Source organism: Somniosus microcephalus, chromosome 22 (genome assembly GCF_052327205.1).
Source record: "Somniosus microcephalus isolate GS21.2 chromosome 22, FLI_Smic_1.0, whole genome shotgun sequence".
Taxonomy (NCBI): Eukaryota; Metazoa; Chordata; class Chondrichthyes; order Squaliformes; family Somniosidae; genus Somniosus; species Somniosus microcephalus.
The window spans coordinates 63,821,508-63,840,376 of record NC_141008.1 but is presented as its reverse complement, the minus strand read 5'-3'; the positions used below and the strand labels follow the sequence as shown (position 1 = coordinate 63,840,376).

Genomic DNA, 18,869 nt, shown 5'->3' with positions numbered 1-18,869 from the left:
TTTGCAACAGATAGTAAAACCTGGCTGCAGATAGTAGGAAAAAATGTAATCAACATCAAAATCATATATAGGGGTTTATTTTAAAAATTGCAATTCCTCAGGAATCCCAAAAATCATATGGATAGACTGCCACAGCATTCATTAATGTGGGATGCAGTGAGTTTGATCTCTTTTCATTCTGAAAATGCAAATGTGCAATTGACAGTGTAAAAAAGTTACAGACTGGTGGTCTAAGTCTTACTGCAGGTTTTGTAGCTCTAAAAAATGTATTTACTCTCTTTTGCATTCCCTTTCCTGTTTTATAATTGATGCAAAGGCTGGAGTGTTGTCTCTTCCTCCTTTCTGCCTTCTCCCTAAAGAGATACTTATTGCATGTTCAGGCTGAGAATTCATTACATTTAAGTTTAAGAGGCTGGGGTGTATGAGCCTTGGCCAGGATGCGACATGACCACACAGCAAACACCTCGAGTACTATACTACAGTACCGGGTTCACTTTGCAAAACGTTTCACCATTTCAAATTTGAGACTGAAGTGTAAATATGTAGCTTTTAAAGAAAGAAGCCTTGGTCTTAATAATCCAAGAATGAATTCACTGGTTTCTACAAATATTGCTTCAACCCATGGGTACCTCCTCAAGCCTGTTCCGCCATTCAGTTAGATCATGGCTCATCTGTACCTCAACTCCATTTACCTTCCTCTGCTCCATATCCCTTGATACCCTTACCTAACAAAAATCCATCTATCTCAGTCTTAAATGCTTTAATTGACCTAGCTTCCATATATTGGTACTGCTCAGTGCTGGTGGCACTAAGCTAGTGAGGTTGTGGTCTTTGCCCCCAACATGCATTTTATCAGAATTTCCAATTGTTCTACATCTGGGCTCACCTTTTCCATTTCTAACCCCACCTCAAATAGCTTTTGCCTTTGGTGCTGGCCTCTCAGCATGTCCCTCTCCCTTTGGATGTTTTATGAAGCTTTTTTTCTTGCAATTGCTCTATTTAGGTTTTTTTTGCATCTCTTGGTTTGGGGTTTTGTAGAATAGATACCCAAAAAAGCCAGTGGTTACTTGCATAGGCAGGTAAATAAAATGTCAAAAATGTTAGTAGGAGATAGGCAAAGACATCCTGGAACAGAAAATCCAGGGAACAAGCATAGTTACATAGAAACATAGGAGCAGGAGTAGGCCATTCGGCCACTCGAGTCTGCTCCGCCATTCAATGCGATCATGGCTGATCATCCAAATTCAGTACCCTGTCCCTGCTTTCTCCCCATATCCCTTGATCCCCTTAGCCTTAAGAAATATATCTAACTCCTTCTTGAATATATTTAATGAATTGGCCTCAACCGTCTTCTGTGGTAGAGAATTCCACAGGTTCACCACTCTCTGGGTGAAGAAATTCCTCATCAGTCCTAAATGGCTTACCCCTTATCCTTAGACCCCTGGTTCTGGACTCCCCCGCCATCGGGAACATCCTTCCTGCATCTAGTCTGTCTAGTCCTGTTAGAATTTTATAAGTTTCAATGAGATCCCCTCTCATTCTTCTAAACTCTAGCGAATATAAGCCTAATCGACCCAATCTCTCTCCATACGTCATTCCTGCCATCCCAGGTATCAGTCTGGTGAATCTTCGCTGCACTCCCTCCATGGCAAGAACATCCTTCCTCAGATAAGGCGATCAAAACTGCACACAATACTCAAGGTGTGGTCTCACCAAAGCCCTGTACAACTGCAGAAAGACATCCTTGCTCCTGTATCGAATCCTCTCGCTATGAAGGCCAGCATACCATTTGCCTTCTTAACCGCCTGCTGCAGCTGCATGCTTACCTTCAGCGACTGGTGCACAAGGACACCCAGGTCTCGTTGCACTTCCCCTTTTCCCAATCTATTGCCGTTCAGATAATAATCTGCCTTCCTGTTTTTGCCACTGAAGTGGATAACCTCGCATTTATCCACATTATACTGCATCTGCCATGCATCTGCCCAATCACCCAACCTGTCCAAATCATACTGGAGTTTCTCTGCATCCTCCTCACAGCACACACGCCCACCCAGTTTTGTGTCGTCTGCAAACTTGGAGATATTACATCTAGTTCCCTCGTCTAGATCATTAATATAAGTTCTAACACTTCTGCAGCTTCTGTTTACACCTGGGAAGGAAATTTGGCACCACTTTCAAAGGCATCCAGGAAAGCTAACAGGCACACAAATATAGACACGCGTGAAGTCTGCTTATTCAGCACAGTCCTGTTATATCTGGGCAACCATATCTCTATTCCAATTACAGTATAACTATGATCCAATCACAGAATTTTAGAACATCTTTAGATTTGATTTTTTTTTTTAAACTCTTCCACTTTTCCAACTAACCTTTTTCTCCCCTGCCCCGATGTGGTAAACCACTGTTAACCTGTACATGCCTGTGTGGTAAACCACTGTTAACCCTGTACAAGTCCAGGCATGTCTCAGCCCCTGGCTCCACCCCTAAGCCTGGGTATAAAGGTGACTCACCACCCTTCCCCCGGGAGCTCTTAGGATGGATTCACTAGCAGAGGCATGCTCTAGTTCTTAGTCAATAAAAGCCTACTTCATTTAAGTCCATCTCGTAGTCTTTGGTATTGTTGATAGCGCATCAATTTTATTGACTAATTTTCAACATGGAGCAAATCTTGAAGCCGGAACGTTTAGACCTGGATCCTCAAGCAGCAGATGCAGCCAATAACTTTGAACACTGGCTGAGCTGTTTCGAAGCCTTCCTGGAGGCCTCCAGCACTACTGTCACTACAGATGACGCGAAACGGCTTGTCTTGAACTCATGGGTGAGCCACCGAGTCTACTCGATCATCCGAGACGCCACTACTTACGCGGCCGCCATCGCAACGCTAAAGGAACAATACGTGAGGCCTGTTAACGAGGTCTACGCCAGACACCTCCTGGCTACCCGAAAACAGCGCCCCGGGGAATCGGGCGCTGAATATTTACTGGCACTGAGAGTCCTCGGCCGGGACTGTAATTGCAAAGCGGTGACGGCCAAGGAATGCACGGAAGACCTGATCCGAGACGCCTACGTAGCCGGCATCAGGTCCAATTATACTCGGCAGAGGCTGCTGGAACAGAGGGGGCGCGACCTGCAGAAGACGGTGGCCCTCGCTAACTCGTTAGACGTGGCCCTCCAGAACATGGACGCCTACCCCCCTGACCGGATGGCCACGTGGATGCCACGGGAGCAGCCATCTTGGGACCCGGTAAGGCCACAAGCCGCCAGCAGCCCAACTACAGCTGCAATGACCAGAGGCCAGAAATGCTACTTCTGCGGCCAGGCCAAGCACCCCAGACAGCAATGCCCAGCAAAGGACGCGACCTGCTCCAAATGCGGCAAGAAAGGCCACTACGCGAGAGTGTGCAAGGCGAAATCGATCCCCAATTCCAGCAGCGCCGCGTGTGAACCGTACAGGCCGCCATTTTGGACCCCACCAACCACGTGCGAGCCGTGCGGGCCGCCATTTTGGACACCATCAGCCGAGGGGGAGCCGCCATCTTGGACACCATCTCGGGACCAGGCCCTCGGCGCGGGCGAATACTACAGCGACCCACCGACCTCGACGATGGCCTCCATCACCCTGGACCAATCTAGGCCCCACCAACTAGCCAGGTCCATGATGAACGTAAAGGTAAATGGCCATGCCACAAATTGCCTTTTCGACTGCGGAAGCACGGAGAGCTTCATCCACCCCGACACGGTGCGACGCTACTCCCTATCGGTTATGCGCACACGCCACCAGGTCTTTATGGCCTCAAAGTCCCATATGGCGGACGTTGGCGGCTACTGTGTAGCGACTCTGACAGTGAACGGCGTGGAGTACAGAGAGTTTAAATTCCTCGTCCTGCCACAGCTCTGCGCTCCCGTACTGCTAGGATTAGACTTCCAGTGCCATCTGGAGAGCGTCACGATGGCATATGGCGGGCCCCTGCCCCCACTTACAGTCTGCAGCCAGCAGAATTTAAACACGGCGCCGCGCAAAGTATGCAGCCTGTCCACCCTGAAGGTCAAACCCCCCCGTTGTTCGCTAACCTCGCCAAAGACTGCAAGCCAATTGCTACTAAAAGCAGGCGGTACAGTGCCGGGGATAGGAGCTTTATTAAATCAGAAGTACAAAGACTCCTGAGGGAAGGGATTATCGAGGGCAGCACCAGCCCATGGCGAGCCCAAGTGGTGGTAGTAAAGACCGGCGAAAAACAGCGCCTGGTTATTGATTACAGCCAGACGATCAATCGATACACGCAATTAGACGCATACCCACTTCCCCGCATATCTGACATGCTCAACCAGATAGCACAATACCGGGTATTCTCGACGATTGATCTGAAGTCGGCATACCACCAGCTCCCCATCAGGCCTGAGGACCGCCAGTACAAGGCCTTCGAGGCTGACGGTCGCCTCTACCACTTCCTCCGAGTCCCCTTCGGCGTCACCAACGGGGTCTCGGTCTTCCAAAGGGAGATGGACCGGATGGTTGACCAGAACGCGCTGCAGCCCACCTTCCCCTATCTAGACAACGTCACCATCTGCGGCCATGACCGGCAGGACCACGACGCCAACCTAGAAAAATTCCTCCGTACGGCCCAACGGCTGAATCTGACATACAACAGAGAAAAATGTATGTTCCGCACCGCGCGCCTCGCTATTCTTGGCTGCATGGTGGAAAACGGAGTCATCGGCCCCGACCCCGACCGAATGCGCCCCCTCCTGGAACTACCCCCCCCCCCACTGCCTAAAAGCCCCGAAGAGATGCCTAGGGTTCTTCTCTTACTACGCCCAGTGGGTGCCCAACTATGCGGACAAAGCCCGGCCCCTCATCAAGTCAACCTCCTTCCCCCTGACGGCAGAGGCCCGTGCGGCCTTCACCCTCACAAAAGAGGACATTGCGAAGGCCACAATGCACGCAGTGGATGAGTCCATCCCTTTCCAAGTGGAGAGCGATGCATCCGACTTCGCCCTAGCCGCAACTCTTAACCAGGCGGGGAGACCCGTGGCCTTCTTTTCACGGACCCTCCAGGGCCCCGAAATTCGACACTCCTCAGTCGAGAAGGAGGCCCAGGCGATAGTGGAGGCTGTACGGCACTGGAGACATTACCTGGCCGGTAAACGTTTCACCCTGCTCACTGACCAACGGTCAGTAGCATTTATGTTTAACAATAGACAAAGGGGGAAAATCAAAAATGATAAGATATTGCGGTGGAGGATCGAGTTATCCACCTACAACTACGATATCTTATACCGGCCCGGGAAACTTAATGAGCCCCCAGACGCCCTATCCCATGGGACATGTGCCAACGCACAAGTCGATAGGCTACGGACCCTCCACAATGATCTCTGCCACCCGGGGGTCACCAGGTTCTTCCACTTTATTAAAGCTCGCAACCTGCCTTAATCCATCGAGGAGGTCAGGACCATGACCAGGAACTGCCAGGTCTGCGCCGAATGCAAACCGCATTTTTACAGGCCAGACAGGGCACACCTGGTTAAAGCCACCCGCCCCTTCGAACGTCTCAGCGTCGATTTCAAGGGGCCCCTTCCCTCCTCTGACCGCAACACGTACTTCCTCAATATTATTGACGAGTACTCCCGTTTCCCCTTCGCCATCCCCTGCCCGGACATGACCAGCGCCACAGTCATCAGGTGCCTCCACGACCTGTTTGCCATATTTGGCTTCCCCAATTACATCCACAGCGACAGGGGCTCGTCATTCATGAGCGACGAGCTGCGCCAGTACCTGCTCGAGAAGGGCATAGCCACGAGCAGGACTACCAGCTACAACCCCCGGGGTAACGGACAGGTAGAGAGGGAGAACGCAACGGTGTGGAAGACCGCCATGCTCGCCCTAAAATCCAAGGGCCTCCCAATCTCCCGCTGGCAAGATGTCCTCCCCGATGCGCTCCACTCCATACGATCACTGCTCTGTACGGCCACAAACGCCACCCCTCATGAGAAGATGTTCGTCTTCCCCAGGAAATCCACCTCGGGGAGATCACTACCGCCATGGCTGACGTCTCCGGGACCCGTCCTGCTCAGGAAACACGTGAGGAGCCATAAGACGGACCCCCTGGTCGAAAAGGTTCACCTCCTCCACGCCAACCCACAGTACGCCTACGTGGCGTATCCTGATGGGCGGGAGGACACAGTCTCAATTCGAGACCTCGCACCCTCAGGTACCACCCGAAACACCATCCACTACCTCCACCACTACCCACGACGCACCACCGGGGTGTCTACCACGAACTGACGACATGCCGGTGCCATCCCTACCCCGAGAGGACGACACGCCAGTGCTCCGTCCCACGTGAGAAGCGGCCGCGGGCAAAGAACCGCCACAACCGGCACCACGAAGATCATTACGGCAGACAAGACCCCCGGAGAGACTTTCGTATACGAACTTTTGAAACACTTCACCCCGCCGGACTCTTTTTTAAACGAGGGGTGAATGTGGTAAACCACTGTTAACTTGTACATGCCTGTGTGGTAAACCACTGTTAACCCTGTACAAGTCCAGGCATGTCTCAGCCCCTGGCTCCACCCCTAAGCCTGGGTATAAAGGTGACTCACCACCCTTCCCCCGGGAGCTCTTAGGATGGATTCACTAGCAGAGGCATGCTCTAGTTCTTAGTCAATAAAAGCCTACTTCATTTAAGTCCATCTCGTAGTCTTTGGTATTGTTGATAGCGCATCACCCGATAACTCCTCTCCTGAAGGTGATTGACTCATGTCGATTCTACAGATACTATTGAAACAGCCAGCTATAACCATGCAAGCATTAATAATGTACATGCCAATTACACTGCCCATGCTTTATTCACTTTTGGGGACTATGGATAAATATTTCTGACAATGGAGGGGGAACGGTAATTGTTGAGAAAAAAGGACTGCCTACTGATAGACCCTCTGAGGTGCAAGAGCCTGGAACAGTGAGTATTGGCAGACTGTTCAACCATGGAAGTCACCACACCCACCCCATTTGATCTTGTTCTCACCTGGCAACCAAACAAGTACCCTACCAGCAGCTGTCAATTAACAGTGATCAACAGAATGAACCCCAATCAAGACTTTTGCCTTCATTAGCCTGGGGATGTTAAGCTAATTGTAACATCCCCAACACTTCCAACTACCATCCTGGGTGAGACTTGCTAAAAGAAATACCAAGCTCCAACAAAGAAACCAAACCTAGGATCGTCTTGCTCACTAATACACTCGCATGAATTAACTTCCCACTGAGCCACTAGGGAAATAACATTCAAATATTTCACTGCACAGACAAACTAAGCCTTTGTGAAGTTGGTTTCGATGTGGAATAAACAGAGATATAATACAGATACATACCTGTTTGTACAGGCTTATCATAAGGATATGTGGTGAGGAGAGAGCCACCATCCAAAACAACAGACAGTGTAAATCCTTGGTTTAGGATCAGGTTCTTGACAATCTCTCTGGTCTCAGGCTGCATCTCTGTGAATTGCTCGGAGGAGTTCCCTGGTAAAATACAAGTTTTCTACTTTTAATACTTACAATCCAGTATTCAGGAGGTGCTCTCAGGCAAAATGCACTGTTCCTAACCAGCTAATACAAGGTACAATGAAAACTGACACTAACGCTTGTAGCTGATTTGATAAGAAAAATATATGTAGCATATCACACCATACAAAAATAATGCAACTATAACTAAAGAATGATTTAAATTATAGTGAAATTAGCAGGTTAATGTTTAACTACATAGAATGATCAGTGATCATTTCTTAGGTTAAACCCTTGCTTTATAAAAGGAGTTGAAATCAGCAACGACAATTCATTTTTGGTAATGTGTGCTGGGTTCATTGCCGAAAATCATTTGGGGTGGATAAAGTAAATATTTCTAAAACTTTTAGATTACATGTACTAAAAGCCATTAATTTAGAAGCCAGCCTTTATAATATTTCTTTTATTTTTCCCAGTTTTATTGCAACAGTGAAACAGCTGGTTTACTGCCCTTACAGGTTATTAAAAAATAATAGATGGTTGAATAACTTTTCCCACATAGGCCTAACCCGAGTTAGTCAGGGTGGCTTAAATACGAGCAATGTTCCCAAAAGACATCTTTACTCTCAGGTCATGAGCTAGCCTGGCTACATGTTAAAAACACAATCTGCACATATACACATGAAGTACACCAATCAAAACAATACTAGCTATAACAGGGACCAAAATGGCATGAGGAACTGGGTTTGAAACTTAAGACTTTTTTTTCCCAAAACATTAGTTTGATTTTTAAAATAAAAACTGATCCAGAGATGGGCTGTCAAATGTCAGCACTCTGGATCCATGTCGGACATAAACTGTTGGTGCGGATTACCTATGAAATCAGTGTCCAGATCTTTGCCGTGTACATTGGTCAGCCCGACTTTGGACATACACTGCCCCTCTTGTGCAATTTCTCTACCATCTGGGTTCACTGATGGTACAATCACAATCTTCGTCGTCTCAATCAACTGGAGAAAGAGTTTTAATTTAGTTTTCAGTTGTTTAGACAGTAAATCTTATCAAGTATAAAGTACGGAGGTCACGGACCATCATCAAAGACCCTACCCACCCCAGCCACAGTCTGTTCACCCTCCTGCCATCTGGGAGACGCTACAGATGCATTCGCACCCGTACGACCAGATTTAGGAACAGCTTCTTTCCCAGGGCTGTCATCCTACTGAACTCCACAAATAAACTCTAAAGCCTGCACATCTGCCAATGTACTTTATTATGGTTATGTTTATGTTAATGTATTACAAGCCAAATGTATGTTGAATGTTTAAATGTCTTAATCTAAATGTACACTCTCGGGAGCCGCAAGCCTACATTTCGTTGTACTGCACTTGTGCACTAACAATGACAATAAAGTTGATTATGATTATGATTAGCATGCGCACTTTACAACAACCATGTTCTCAATGGCAAGATAAACTGCAGTTCTTAATTACCTAGAATACTTTCACAGGGTTTTGGATTAATAATGGAAAACAAAAGCCAATAAACTAAATCTGAATAGTATTTATGTGACTGCTGCCTGTAAAAAGCTCTTAGCATTTCACTCGTAAAGTTGATAGATTTAGAATTAAATATATAAATCAGTTATAACCTGAATGTTCTCCGTGCTCAATTTTAATATGTGCACCTACATCCAAAAACTCCAGCATTTGGTGCATTTAAATTATAAAACACAATGGCCACATTTCACCAGGTTCTGTTTCAGAGTTTTGTCCAGGAGTTTCTAATGTGCTTCAGTCAAGGGGTGGAGGGAGAATCTCATGGTTTGCACCTTCCAGAAACTCTTAAATAACAGAAAAAGCTGGAAAAACTCAGCAGGCCAGGCAACATCCGTGGAGAGAGAAACAGAGTTAACGTTTCAGGTCGAAACCCTTCTTCAGAACTGAGAAAAAAAAGCAGGAAATGAAACAGATGAAAAAGCAAGTTTGGGGGCTGAGAAATGGGGGAGGGGATGAAAGCACAAAAGGGAAGGTTTGTGAGAAGTAAAGAGACATTAAGAGATATTCAAGGCGAGACGAGATGGTAATAGGACAGATTAAGAAGCAAAAGATGGCTCCAGAAACTCTGGTTGGATGCGTCTACATTGACTGCTTCTATTTTGACTTAGCTTCTGCCCCAAGTAGCAAGGCTACCAAGTTTTAAAAAAAATTTTAATTATAGAATTAAACATGTACTGTGGGCAGCTGTCAATGGTAAAATGGATCGTGATTGCAAGGGCATTTACGATGAATGATGTTACTTAACCATTACATTCATCTGCTGCATCTGTTTTTTTTCTCATGTTGATTTGTTGTTAGCATATTCACAACATCAATATTCCGCAGGGCATCCGAGAGCTATGGCGACATGTGGCAAATGATACTGCTGCAGCGTGCCCACTCCACAGAGACAATCAGGTGGCCTTACCCTTCCATCCTGTCCCTATTCAGAATTTGTTAAAGCATCAATTATTCAAAAATGACATGTGGGGAAAAGGGAAGGGGAGATGTCAAAATGGTTAAAGAAAACGGAGAATGCTGGACCGCGGCAATGAAAACAGAAAAAGCTGAAAATCAGGAAAAGAAAACTAACTTTTTAGGGGCAGCCCTTGCAAAGGTCCATGAAGTGTTTGTAAAATCAATAGAACAAACACTTAATTTTAAAAATGGTGGCAAACACAAGCTGCAAGAGAAACCTGTTCACGGCACATCATTCTGACACAACTGCTTCACTGAGATGGTTATACAGTGGGATCAGCCAGAAGCCATGAGATAGTAAGCAGGCTGTAAAACAAACCTTGTTTGTCATATGGTCAACTTCCTACATTTAAATGCATTATTTAGGTTAGAAATATGGGCTCATTAATGTCACACCACAAGCATTTAAGGGAACCCAGATAAATAATTTCCGCAAATTAAAGATGATGATTTTGTGTTTAAAATTAGGAGGAAATTAAAGGATTTGCTTTCTTGGCATTCAAACACCAGCTAGCTACACTGCTCAAGTTGTATTACAACCATGTCAACATCTTATTAACTACCCATATCTTACACAGAAGATGCCAGTTAATGGAGACCCTATTTGGCTAAAGGGAGCATTTAGTCAGGTACATTCCTTATACACGCTGATAGAAAAATTGCTGAACTGAAATTTTCTTTTTGCTTTGCAGACACAATTCTCAGACATCACTGCAATAGATCTGTAATTGAATCTGCAGTGACTTGAACTTTAAACAAATGCCCTGGATCCATTTTGTATGCTTGTACTTAGAACTATGGCCCTGTGTGATGTGTTGATTAGTTTTCTCCCCCACCTGTGAACAAAGCACATGTTGTCTCCATAAACTTTGTATTAAATCTTCTATTACTACTCAAGAATTAGTTCTTTTGAGCTCAATGGATCAGTTTTGGGGAATGTGGCAATGCTATTACCTGTACCCTGTAGTTCTTAAGCATTTGCTTAGCAATTGAAATTGGCCCTTACACTTTTGAATGCTGTGCCATTAATGGTAACATTTAGATAAATTAATATTTTACCACAAAGCTATTCCCATGAAGAGTTAATAGCCCATAATTTCCGATCGCTATGGGTGTGTACGAACTGTGCACACACCCGTAGGGACCTCGCAAGTGCCGGTTCCAGGCATGCGAAGCGCATGCGCTGAAAACCCGTATTTCCGATCTGTCAAGAATCCTCTTGACAGATCGCACGCCTGCATTGGAGAAGGGCCTCTGCGGGCGGAGAGTTCCGCTTTCTACAGAACCTCCGCCTGCTGAAATCCCTTAAAAATCTTACGCCTGGTAAAAGCAGGTGTAATAAGAGTTTAAAAAAAGTTAAAAAAAAAAATGTTTTCACTCATTTATAATTTAAAAAAGGTAAGTTTATTTTTAGCCCCGTAAAAAACTTTAATTCTTTTTTACAAAAAATTTAATGTTTAAAATGTATTTAATGTCATTTTAAAAACGTGATTTAAAAAAAAGTTATTTAATGTAGTGTCTTTTTTCAGTGATCCCGGTCTACCTGTCAAAAGTATGAAGGGAGATTCCCTTCTCCCATTGGCTCGCCTGGCCCACATGATCCCAGGGACGCTTGCTAACTGCATGCGCCATGATACATGGGCCCTGCGCATTTCTTCGTGGAGAGGCCCAGGAGCGGAAATGGCTGGACCTCTGGAGCCCTCAGGTAAGGGCGTAGATTTTTTCCAGATCAGAGGCCGCTGCATGCAGGAAGCCTCCGATCGGAAAATACAGGCCATTGTATATAAAGATCCTGTCAACAAGGACATGTTGGCACATGAAGGGGGATATTGTACAGAGCAAGTAGCTCAGTAAACTTGATAAAAAATAAAAAGTTTTTAAAGCTGCAGAATTATTCAGCATCCAATTGCAGGGGAACGAGTTTGCAGTTTACCATTGCTGCCAGGAGATAGTGTACAAAATACTGCCAACTCCTCTAAAGAGGTTACATTCACCAGTAGTAGGGAATGGAAAAATGTTAACTTTTATGACTTATTAAGCCAAGACCCTAAATTAGCAGCTGATCCAACTACAATTATCAGAGAGAATATAGTACAACACATTGAGATACTAGCCACAATAAAACTGTTGAAATGTTTATCAAATGCAGAGAAAAATACATCTTCTACAGCATTCTCCCACAGCATCAGAATATGTATTTCACATGGTACAATGGCTGATTTTTAGGTAATGTAATTGATGGAACTATTAAGAATCCCTAATCAAAAAAAATGCATCCAAGCAAAAGGAAGTTGCCATCAGGCTTTTTAAAAATTAGTTTATGGATTGTGGGCGTTGCTGGCAAAGCCAGCATTTACTGCCCATCCCCAATTGCCTTTGAGGAGGTGATAAGCTTGTGATAGCAAATGCAGATAACAATCTGATTCAGCACTTCAATACCTAAACTCTACAGGACCAGACTTCAAGTATGAACCGCTGGAGTAATTAACACTCAAGTAACTTCTTAAAGTTCAGTTTCTTTGCACGGACGACAAATGCCACTCATCAAGTCATGGCTGGCTATCTCACCACAGAGGCAGCGCCAACAAGTCCAACCCTGTCCTCACCTAACTCTACACAAGGGCACTTGCAGCAGCAGTTGCTGGATAGTGATATCAAATGTAGTGTCCTTACTGTCGACCCAACTGAAATCAAGCAACTCTACATAGACACAGCGTCCAACCTAGGATCTTCCTGGTCTGTGTATGTCTCCGTTGCCTTCCTGATTGAGAACAGGGTGAAAGACGGGAAGTGTGAAAATACATTTTTTTGAAATGGTGTTCTTATTAAAGCAATTAATAAATGCTGTCTAGAAATTTGATCTGAATAATATTACGTGCACTTATTGTTAAGAGTATTGATAATTTCAGGAGAAGGTAAAAGCAACATTTCTACTGATCAATACAAGAAATCGAACTGCTTTAAAATACATATTGAAGGAATGAAACACTTCAGACCCGTGGCAGAATATTACCTTCGTAATGGCTTGGTTTTTCCCAGAATAAAGAATACAGAGGAATTCTGCAAATGCCAGAAGCAGCTCTGTCCCGACAGGTGCGTTCCCGTGAACTCCAGCAACAAACTTAATCTTCGGTTCTGCAAGTTCTTTTGCTCCAGGTTTGTTTGATATTTCCAGGGCCCAAATCTGGCGGACTTCTACGCTCTGGCCCAAACTTTGTCAAAATGAAAAGTAAACAAAAAAGTTAAATCCATTTTGGAACAGATTTTCTTGTTAATGTTTAGGTGCTGCTTTGTTTGCACTAGTCTATCATTGCATGTCCCCATGAAATACACAACTTTATGTAAAGTGCTGAAAATGTCATCAATAGTTTGCTAAAAAAAAAAATCACATTTCAATATTTACCCAAAAAATCTACCATAATCCTGAAAGAGTAATAGCTGTTTCACAGTATTTCAATGCAACATGGAACAATAGCTAAAATATCAAGCAAGTATTTTAATATAGCTTTGATCGCAAAACTACATTTAGAATCATTAAACTGCTGCAGCACATAAGCAGACATTTGGCCCTTTGAACCTGCCCTGGTGTTTTTCTCAATGCATTACTTAGTCGAATCCATCTCCTTTTCACTTCCCATACTCTATAATTTTAGAATTTTTCAAGAAACTCTAATTCTATTTTAAAAGAAATCTGCTTTAAAAATTCCACGTTATAATCACCCTGTGCATAAAGATTTTTTTCTAACATCCTCTAATTCTTTGTGAACATCTTAAATTTGTGCGCTCTTGTTGCTGTCTCGCTGAGCAACGGAAACAATTCATGACCATTTACCTCATCACAACTCTTCATAGCCCTGAAGATATCCATTGAGGTACCTTTAACCTTCTCAGCTATAGTGAAGAAAGCAGTAACTTCTCATGTCTCTCTTCATCACTGTAACCCCTGATCACTGGTAAAATCCTGATAAATCTACCCTGCACCTACTTATACCCTTCTTACAATAGGGTGCCCAAAACTGCAACCATACTCAACCTGCGGTCTAATTAAGCTCTTGCAACGTTACATCCTTGCTTTTGCATTCAACACCTCTAAATACAAAACCAAGGACTTTTTTTTAATTTTTTTTTATAAATGTCCTTGCCTACTTCCGTTGCCACGTTTAATGGTCTGCGTATCAGCAAACCAAGGTTTATTAGCTCCATTTCTCCTCTATTCCATTAAAATTTTTATTATTTAAAGTACATTTAACTTCCCTATTTTTATTTATAGCCTTGTAGTAAAGGAGCCTCTGGGGAGCAGTGATAATATGATAGAACTTTATGTTGCATTTGAAAGTGATTTAGTGAAGTCTGAAACTAGGGTCCTAAATCTGAACAAAGCAAACTACGTAGGTATGAGAGGTGAGTTGGCTAAGGTAGGTTGGGAAACTAGATTAAAAGATATGACAGTAGAAAAACAATGGCAAACATTTAAAGAAATAATTCATAATTCTCAACGAATATACATTCCCTTAAGGAATAAAAATACCACGGGAAAAATGGTCCACCCGTGGCGAACAAGAGAAATTAGAGATAGTATCAGATTAAAGGAAGAGGCCTATAACGTTGCCAAAAAGAGTAGCAAGTTTGAGGATTGGGAGGATTTTATAATTCAGCAAAGGAGGACCAAGATTTTGATAAAGAAACAGAAAATAGAATGAGAGTAAATTAGCGAGAGACATTAAAACAGACTGTAAAAGCATCTATAGGTATGCAAAAAAGAAAAGACTAGTGAAAGTAAACGTGGGTCCCTTACAGGCTGAGACAAGGGAAATTATAATAGGGAATAAGGAAATGGCAGAGAAATTAAACAAATACTTTGGGCTGGATTTTCACTGAGTCACCGGGATTACAACTTTTGGGGCTGTAGTCCCGCCTCCATCGAGTTCTAGCCAACCCACATGATTTTGACTTGATTGACCTTGTTGAGCCCGCCCAGCGGGCTCAGCAGGCCAATTAAGGGCCACCCGGCAACAGGTGACGTCACAGATTGATATTTCATCTGTCAAGACCTTTTGACAGATGAAATATTAGCGTTTCACAGCTGTTTGAAGCTGTCAAACACTGACAATCTGTACTCCAGGTTAATTCCTTCCTCTCAGGATGATTTAGAGATCTCCCCGGAACAGAAAGCAGAGGCTGCAGATTTACAGCTGGCGCCATTCTGCTTTCTGTGCTGGTGAGATGAGGGACTCAGAGTCCTGAAGGAAGGAAGGCTGTAAAGGTAAGTAAAGGTTAGTAGAACTTCTTTAAACACTTTAAACACACCAAAGACACTTACCTCTGCACTCATGCACCCATCACTCACCTGAACACCGGACATCTCGACCCCTCCAAGCCCTTCATCCCGAAGGCCCACCTCGCTAACTTGGCGTGGTTTGGAGCCGTCGGGAATCCCACATTTCAACAATAAAAATAGGGATTAGGCTAAAAACTGTTTGTTAACTACCTGTTAACAGGCAGTCAATTGGCACTAATCCCTTTCCTGCCTCGGGGAGGCGGGTCCCCGACTCCTTTGAAACTGGCATGGAGGTGGGTTGGGGGCAGGACCCCCGATTTCGGGATTTTAAACCCCCACACGCCGCCAATCACGACTTCACGGCCCAATGAAAATCCAGCCCTTTGTGTCTGTCTTCACAGAAGACGACGCAAAAAAAATTCCAGAAATAGTGGAGAAGCAAAGGTATAGTGAGAATGAGTGAAAAAAATTAGTGTTAGTAAGGAAATAGTACTGTAGAAATTAATGGGACTGAAAGCCAATAAAGCCCATGGACCTGATGGCCTACATCCTAGGGTTTTAAAAGAGGTGGCTATAGAGATAGTGGAGGCGTTGGTTGTCATCTTCCAAAATTCCATAGATTCTGGAATGGTTCCCGCAGATTGGAAGGTAGCAAATATAACCCCACTATTTAAGAAAGGAGGGAGAGAGAAACCGGGGAGCTACAGACCAGTTAGCCTGACATCAGTAGTAAGGCAAATGCTAGAATCTATTATTAAGGACATGGTAATTGGGCACTTAGAAAGTAATAATAGGATTGGGCAGAGTCAACATGGATTTATGAAAGGGAAATCATGTTTGACAAATCTGTTGAGTTTTTTGAGGTTGTAACTAGCAGAATAGATAAGGGGGAACCTGTGGATGTGGTGTATTTGGATTTTCAGAAGGCATTCGAGAAGGTACCACACAAGAGGTTATTAAACAAAATTAGGACTCATGGGATTGGGGGTAATATACTAGCATGGATTGAGGATTAGTTAACAGACAAAAAACAGTAGGAATAAACGGGTCATTTTTAGGTTGGCAGGCTGTAACTAGTGGGGTATCACAAGGATCAGTGCTTGGGCCTCAGCTATTCACAATCTACATCAATGATTTGGATGAGTGGTCCAAATGTAATATATCCAAGTTTGCTGATGATACAAAGCTAGGTGGGAATATAAGATGCAAGGAGGATTCAAAGAGACTGCAAGGGGATATAGACAGGTTAAGCGAGTGGGCAAGAACATGGCAAATGGAATATAATGTGGAGAAATGTGAAGTTATCCACTTTGGTAGGAAAAAATAGAAAAGCAGAGTATTTTTTTTAAATGGTGAGAGATTAGGAAATGTTGGTGTTCAGAGGGACCTGGATGTCCTTGTACACGAATCGCTGAAAATTAACATGCAGGAACAGCAAGCAATTAGGAAAGCAAATGGTATGTTGGCCTTTATTACAAGAGGATTTGAGTATAATAGTAAAGACATCTTACTGCAATTATATAGGGCCCTGGTGAGACCACACCTGGAGTATTGTGTACAGCTTTGGTCTCCTTACCTAAGGAAGGATATACTTGCCATAGAGGGAGTGCAACAAAGGTTCACCAGACTGATTCCTGGGATGGGGGGATTGTCCTATGAGGAGCGATTGAGTAGACTAGGCCTATATTCTCTAGAGTTTAGAAGAATGAGAGGTGATCTCATTGAAACATACTAAATTCTTACAGGGCTCGACAGGGTAGATGCAGGGAGGATGTTTGCCCTGGCTGGGGAGTCTAGAACCAGGGGTCACAGTCTCAGAATAAGGGGTCAGCCATTTAGGACTGAGATGAGGAGAAATTTCTTCACTCAGAGGGCAGTGAATCTTTGGAATTCTCTACTCCAGAGGGCTGTGGAGGCTCAGTCGTTGAGTATATTCAAGATAGAGTTCGAGAGATGTTTGAATGTTAAGGGAATCAAGGGATATGGGGATAGTGCAGGAAAGTGAGGTTGAAACAAAAGATCAGTCATGATATTATTGAATGGCGGAGCAGGTAAGAGGGGTCAAATGGCCTACTCCTGCTCCTATTTCTTATTTCACGTTTTTCTATATTGAACTGCCTCCTACAGTCCATCAACTAGCCTATGTCCTCCTGTAATCTTTCACAATCTTGGTCACAATTTGCCATACCTCCAAATTTGGTGTTATTAGCAAATTTCAATACTTTACTCTCAATTCCCAAGTCCAGATCATGTGTGTATAGTAAACAAGAGCAGCTCTAACACAGACCTCTGGGGAACATCGCTCTCACCTTTTCAATCTGAGAAACTTCCTTTAACCCTTAGCTTTCTGCTGTTCAACTATCTCTGTCCATGTGGTCACATTCTCTTGAATTCTGTGCACCATTACCACCTTTGTCACATGTCCCTTATGTGGAACCTTAGCAAATGCTTGTGGTAGCGAGTTCCACATTCTCACCACTCTCTGGGTAAAGAAGTTTCTCCTGAATTCCTGATTAGATTTATTAGTGACCATCTTATATTTATGGCCCCTAGTTTTGGTCTCTGCCACAAGTGGAAACATCTTCTCCGTGTCTACCCTATCAAACCCTTTCATAATCTTAAAGGCCTCCATCAGGTCACCCCTCATCCTTCTCTTTTCTAGAGAAAAAAGCCCCAGTCTGTTCAATCTTCCTGGCTCAGTTGTGGCATCATCCTTGCAAATCTTTTTTTAGACTTTCTCCAGTGCCTCTATATCCTTTTTATAATATGGAGACCAGAACTGTTCACAGTATGGTTCTCGCAAGCAATTAGAATTTATGGTATCTACAATAACTTTATACAAGGTTATGCTGTAGAATTTATCTTTGGAGTTTTATTAAAAATATATTTTAAAGCTGCAGTATCCTTTTTTAAACTTGGCTTAGGTCCTTTTGAATTGAAACTGGATCTCAAATCTGCCAAGATCTCCACCTTCTCCACTATAATCAGGACCATCAAAATCTGTGTATTTAGACAGAATGGCAGAGAGATGGTTAAAGAATCCAGATAGAACTTTGAAGCTCGAATCAATGATCGCAACGGACCAGATAATTGTCCTTCTGGAATGGAATATTTCATTGCACATTGTAGCACTGTGCATGATTGTACATTGCTACTGGCAAAAAAAATACAAGGAAAAGAATGCTAAATTAAGAGAATTATTAGAATTCCAAATTAAGAAAGAAAGAATTGCATTTATATAGCGCCTTTCACGACCACTGGACGTCTCAAAGCGCTTTATAGCCAATTAAGTACTTTTTGAAGTGTAGTCACTGTTGTAATGTGGGAAACGTTGCAGCCAATTTGCACACAGCAAGCTTCCATGAACAGCAATGTGAGAATGACCAGATAATCTGTTTTTATTTTGTTGGTTGAGGGATAAATATTGGCCAGGACACTGGGGATAACTCCCCTGCTCTTCTTCGAAATAGTGCCATGGGATCGTTTACGTCCACCTGAGAGTGCAGACGGGGCCTCGGTTTAACATCTCACCCGAAAGACGGAAAGACAATTATTGGGCCAAATTGACTGTA

At 43.9% G+C, this 18,869-nt stretch overlaps 1 protein-coding gene across 1 annotated transcript in view; it reads right to left on the bottom strand.

Moving 5' to 3' along the window:
- Positions 1-18,869, bottom strand: part of LOC147102466 (carboxypeptidase D-like) — a 78,882-nt gene that overhangs the window by 9,226 nt on the left and 50,787 nt on the right. The window contains exons 13-15 of the mRNA XM_085964942.1: positions 13,033-13,231; positions 8,381-8,516; positions 7,375-7,524 (exon numbers count right to left, since the gene is read on the bottom strand). Coding sequence (XP_085821068.1) covers positions 7,375-7,524; positions 8,381-8,516; positions 13,033-13,231 — 485 coding nt within the window. The remainder of the gene's footprint in view (positions 1-7,374; positions 7,525-8,380; positions 8,517-13,032; positions 13,232-18,869) is intronic.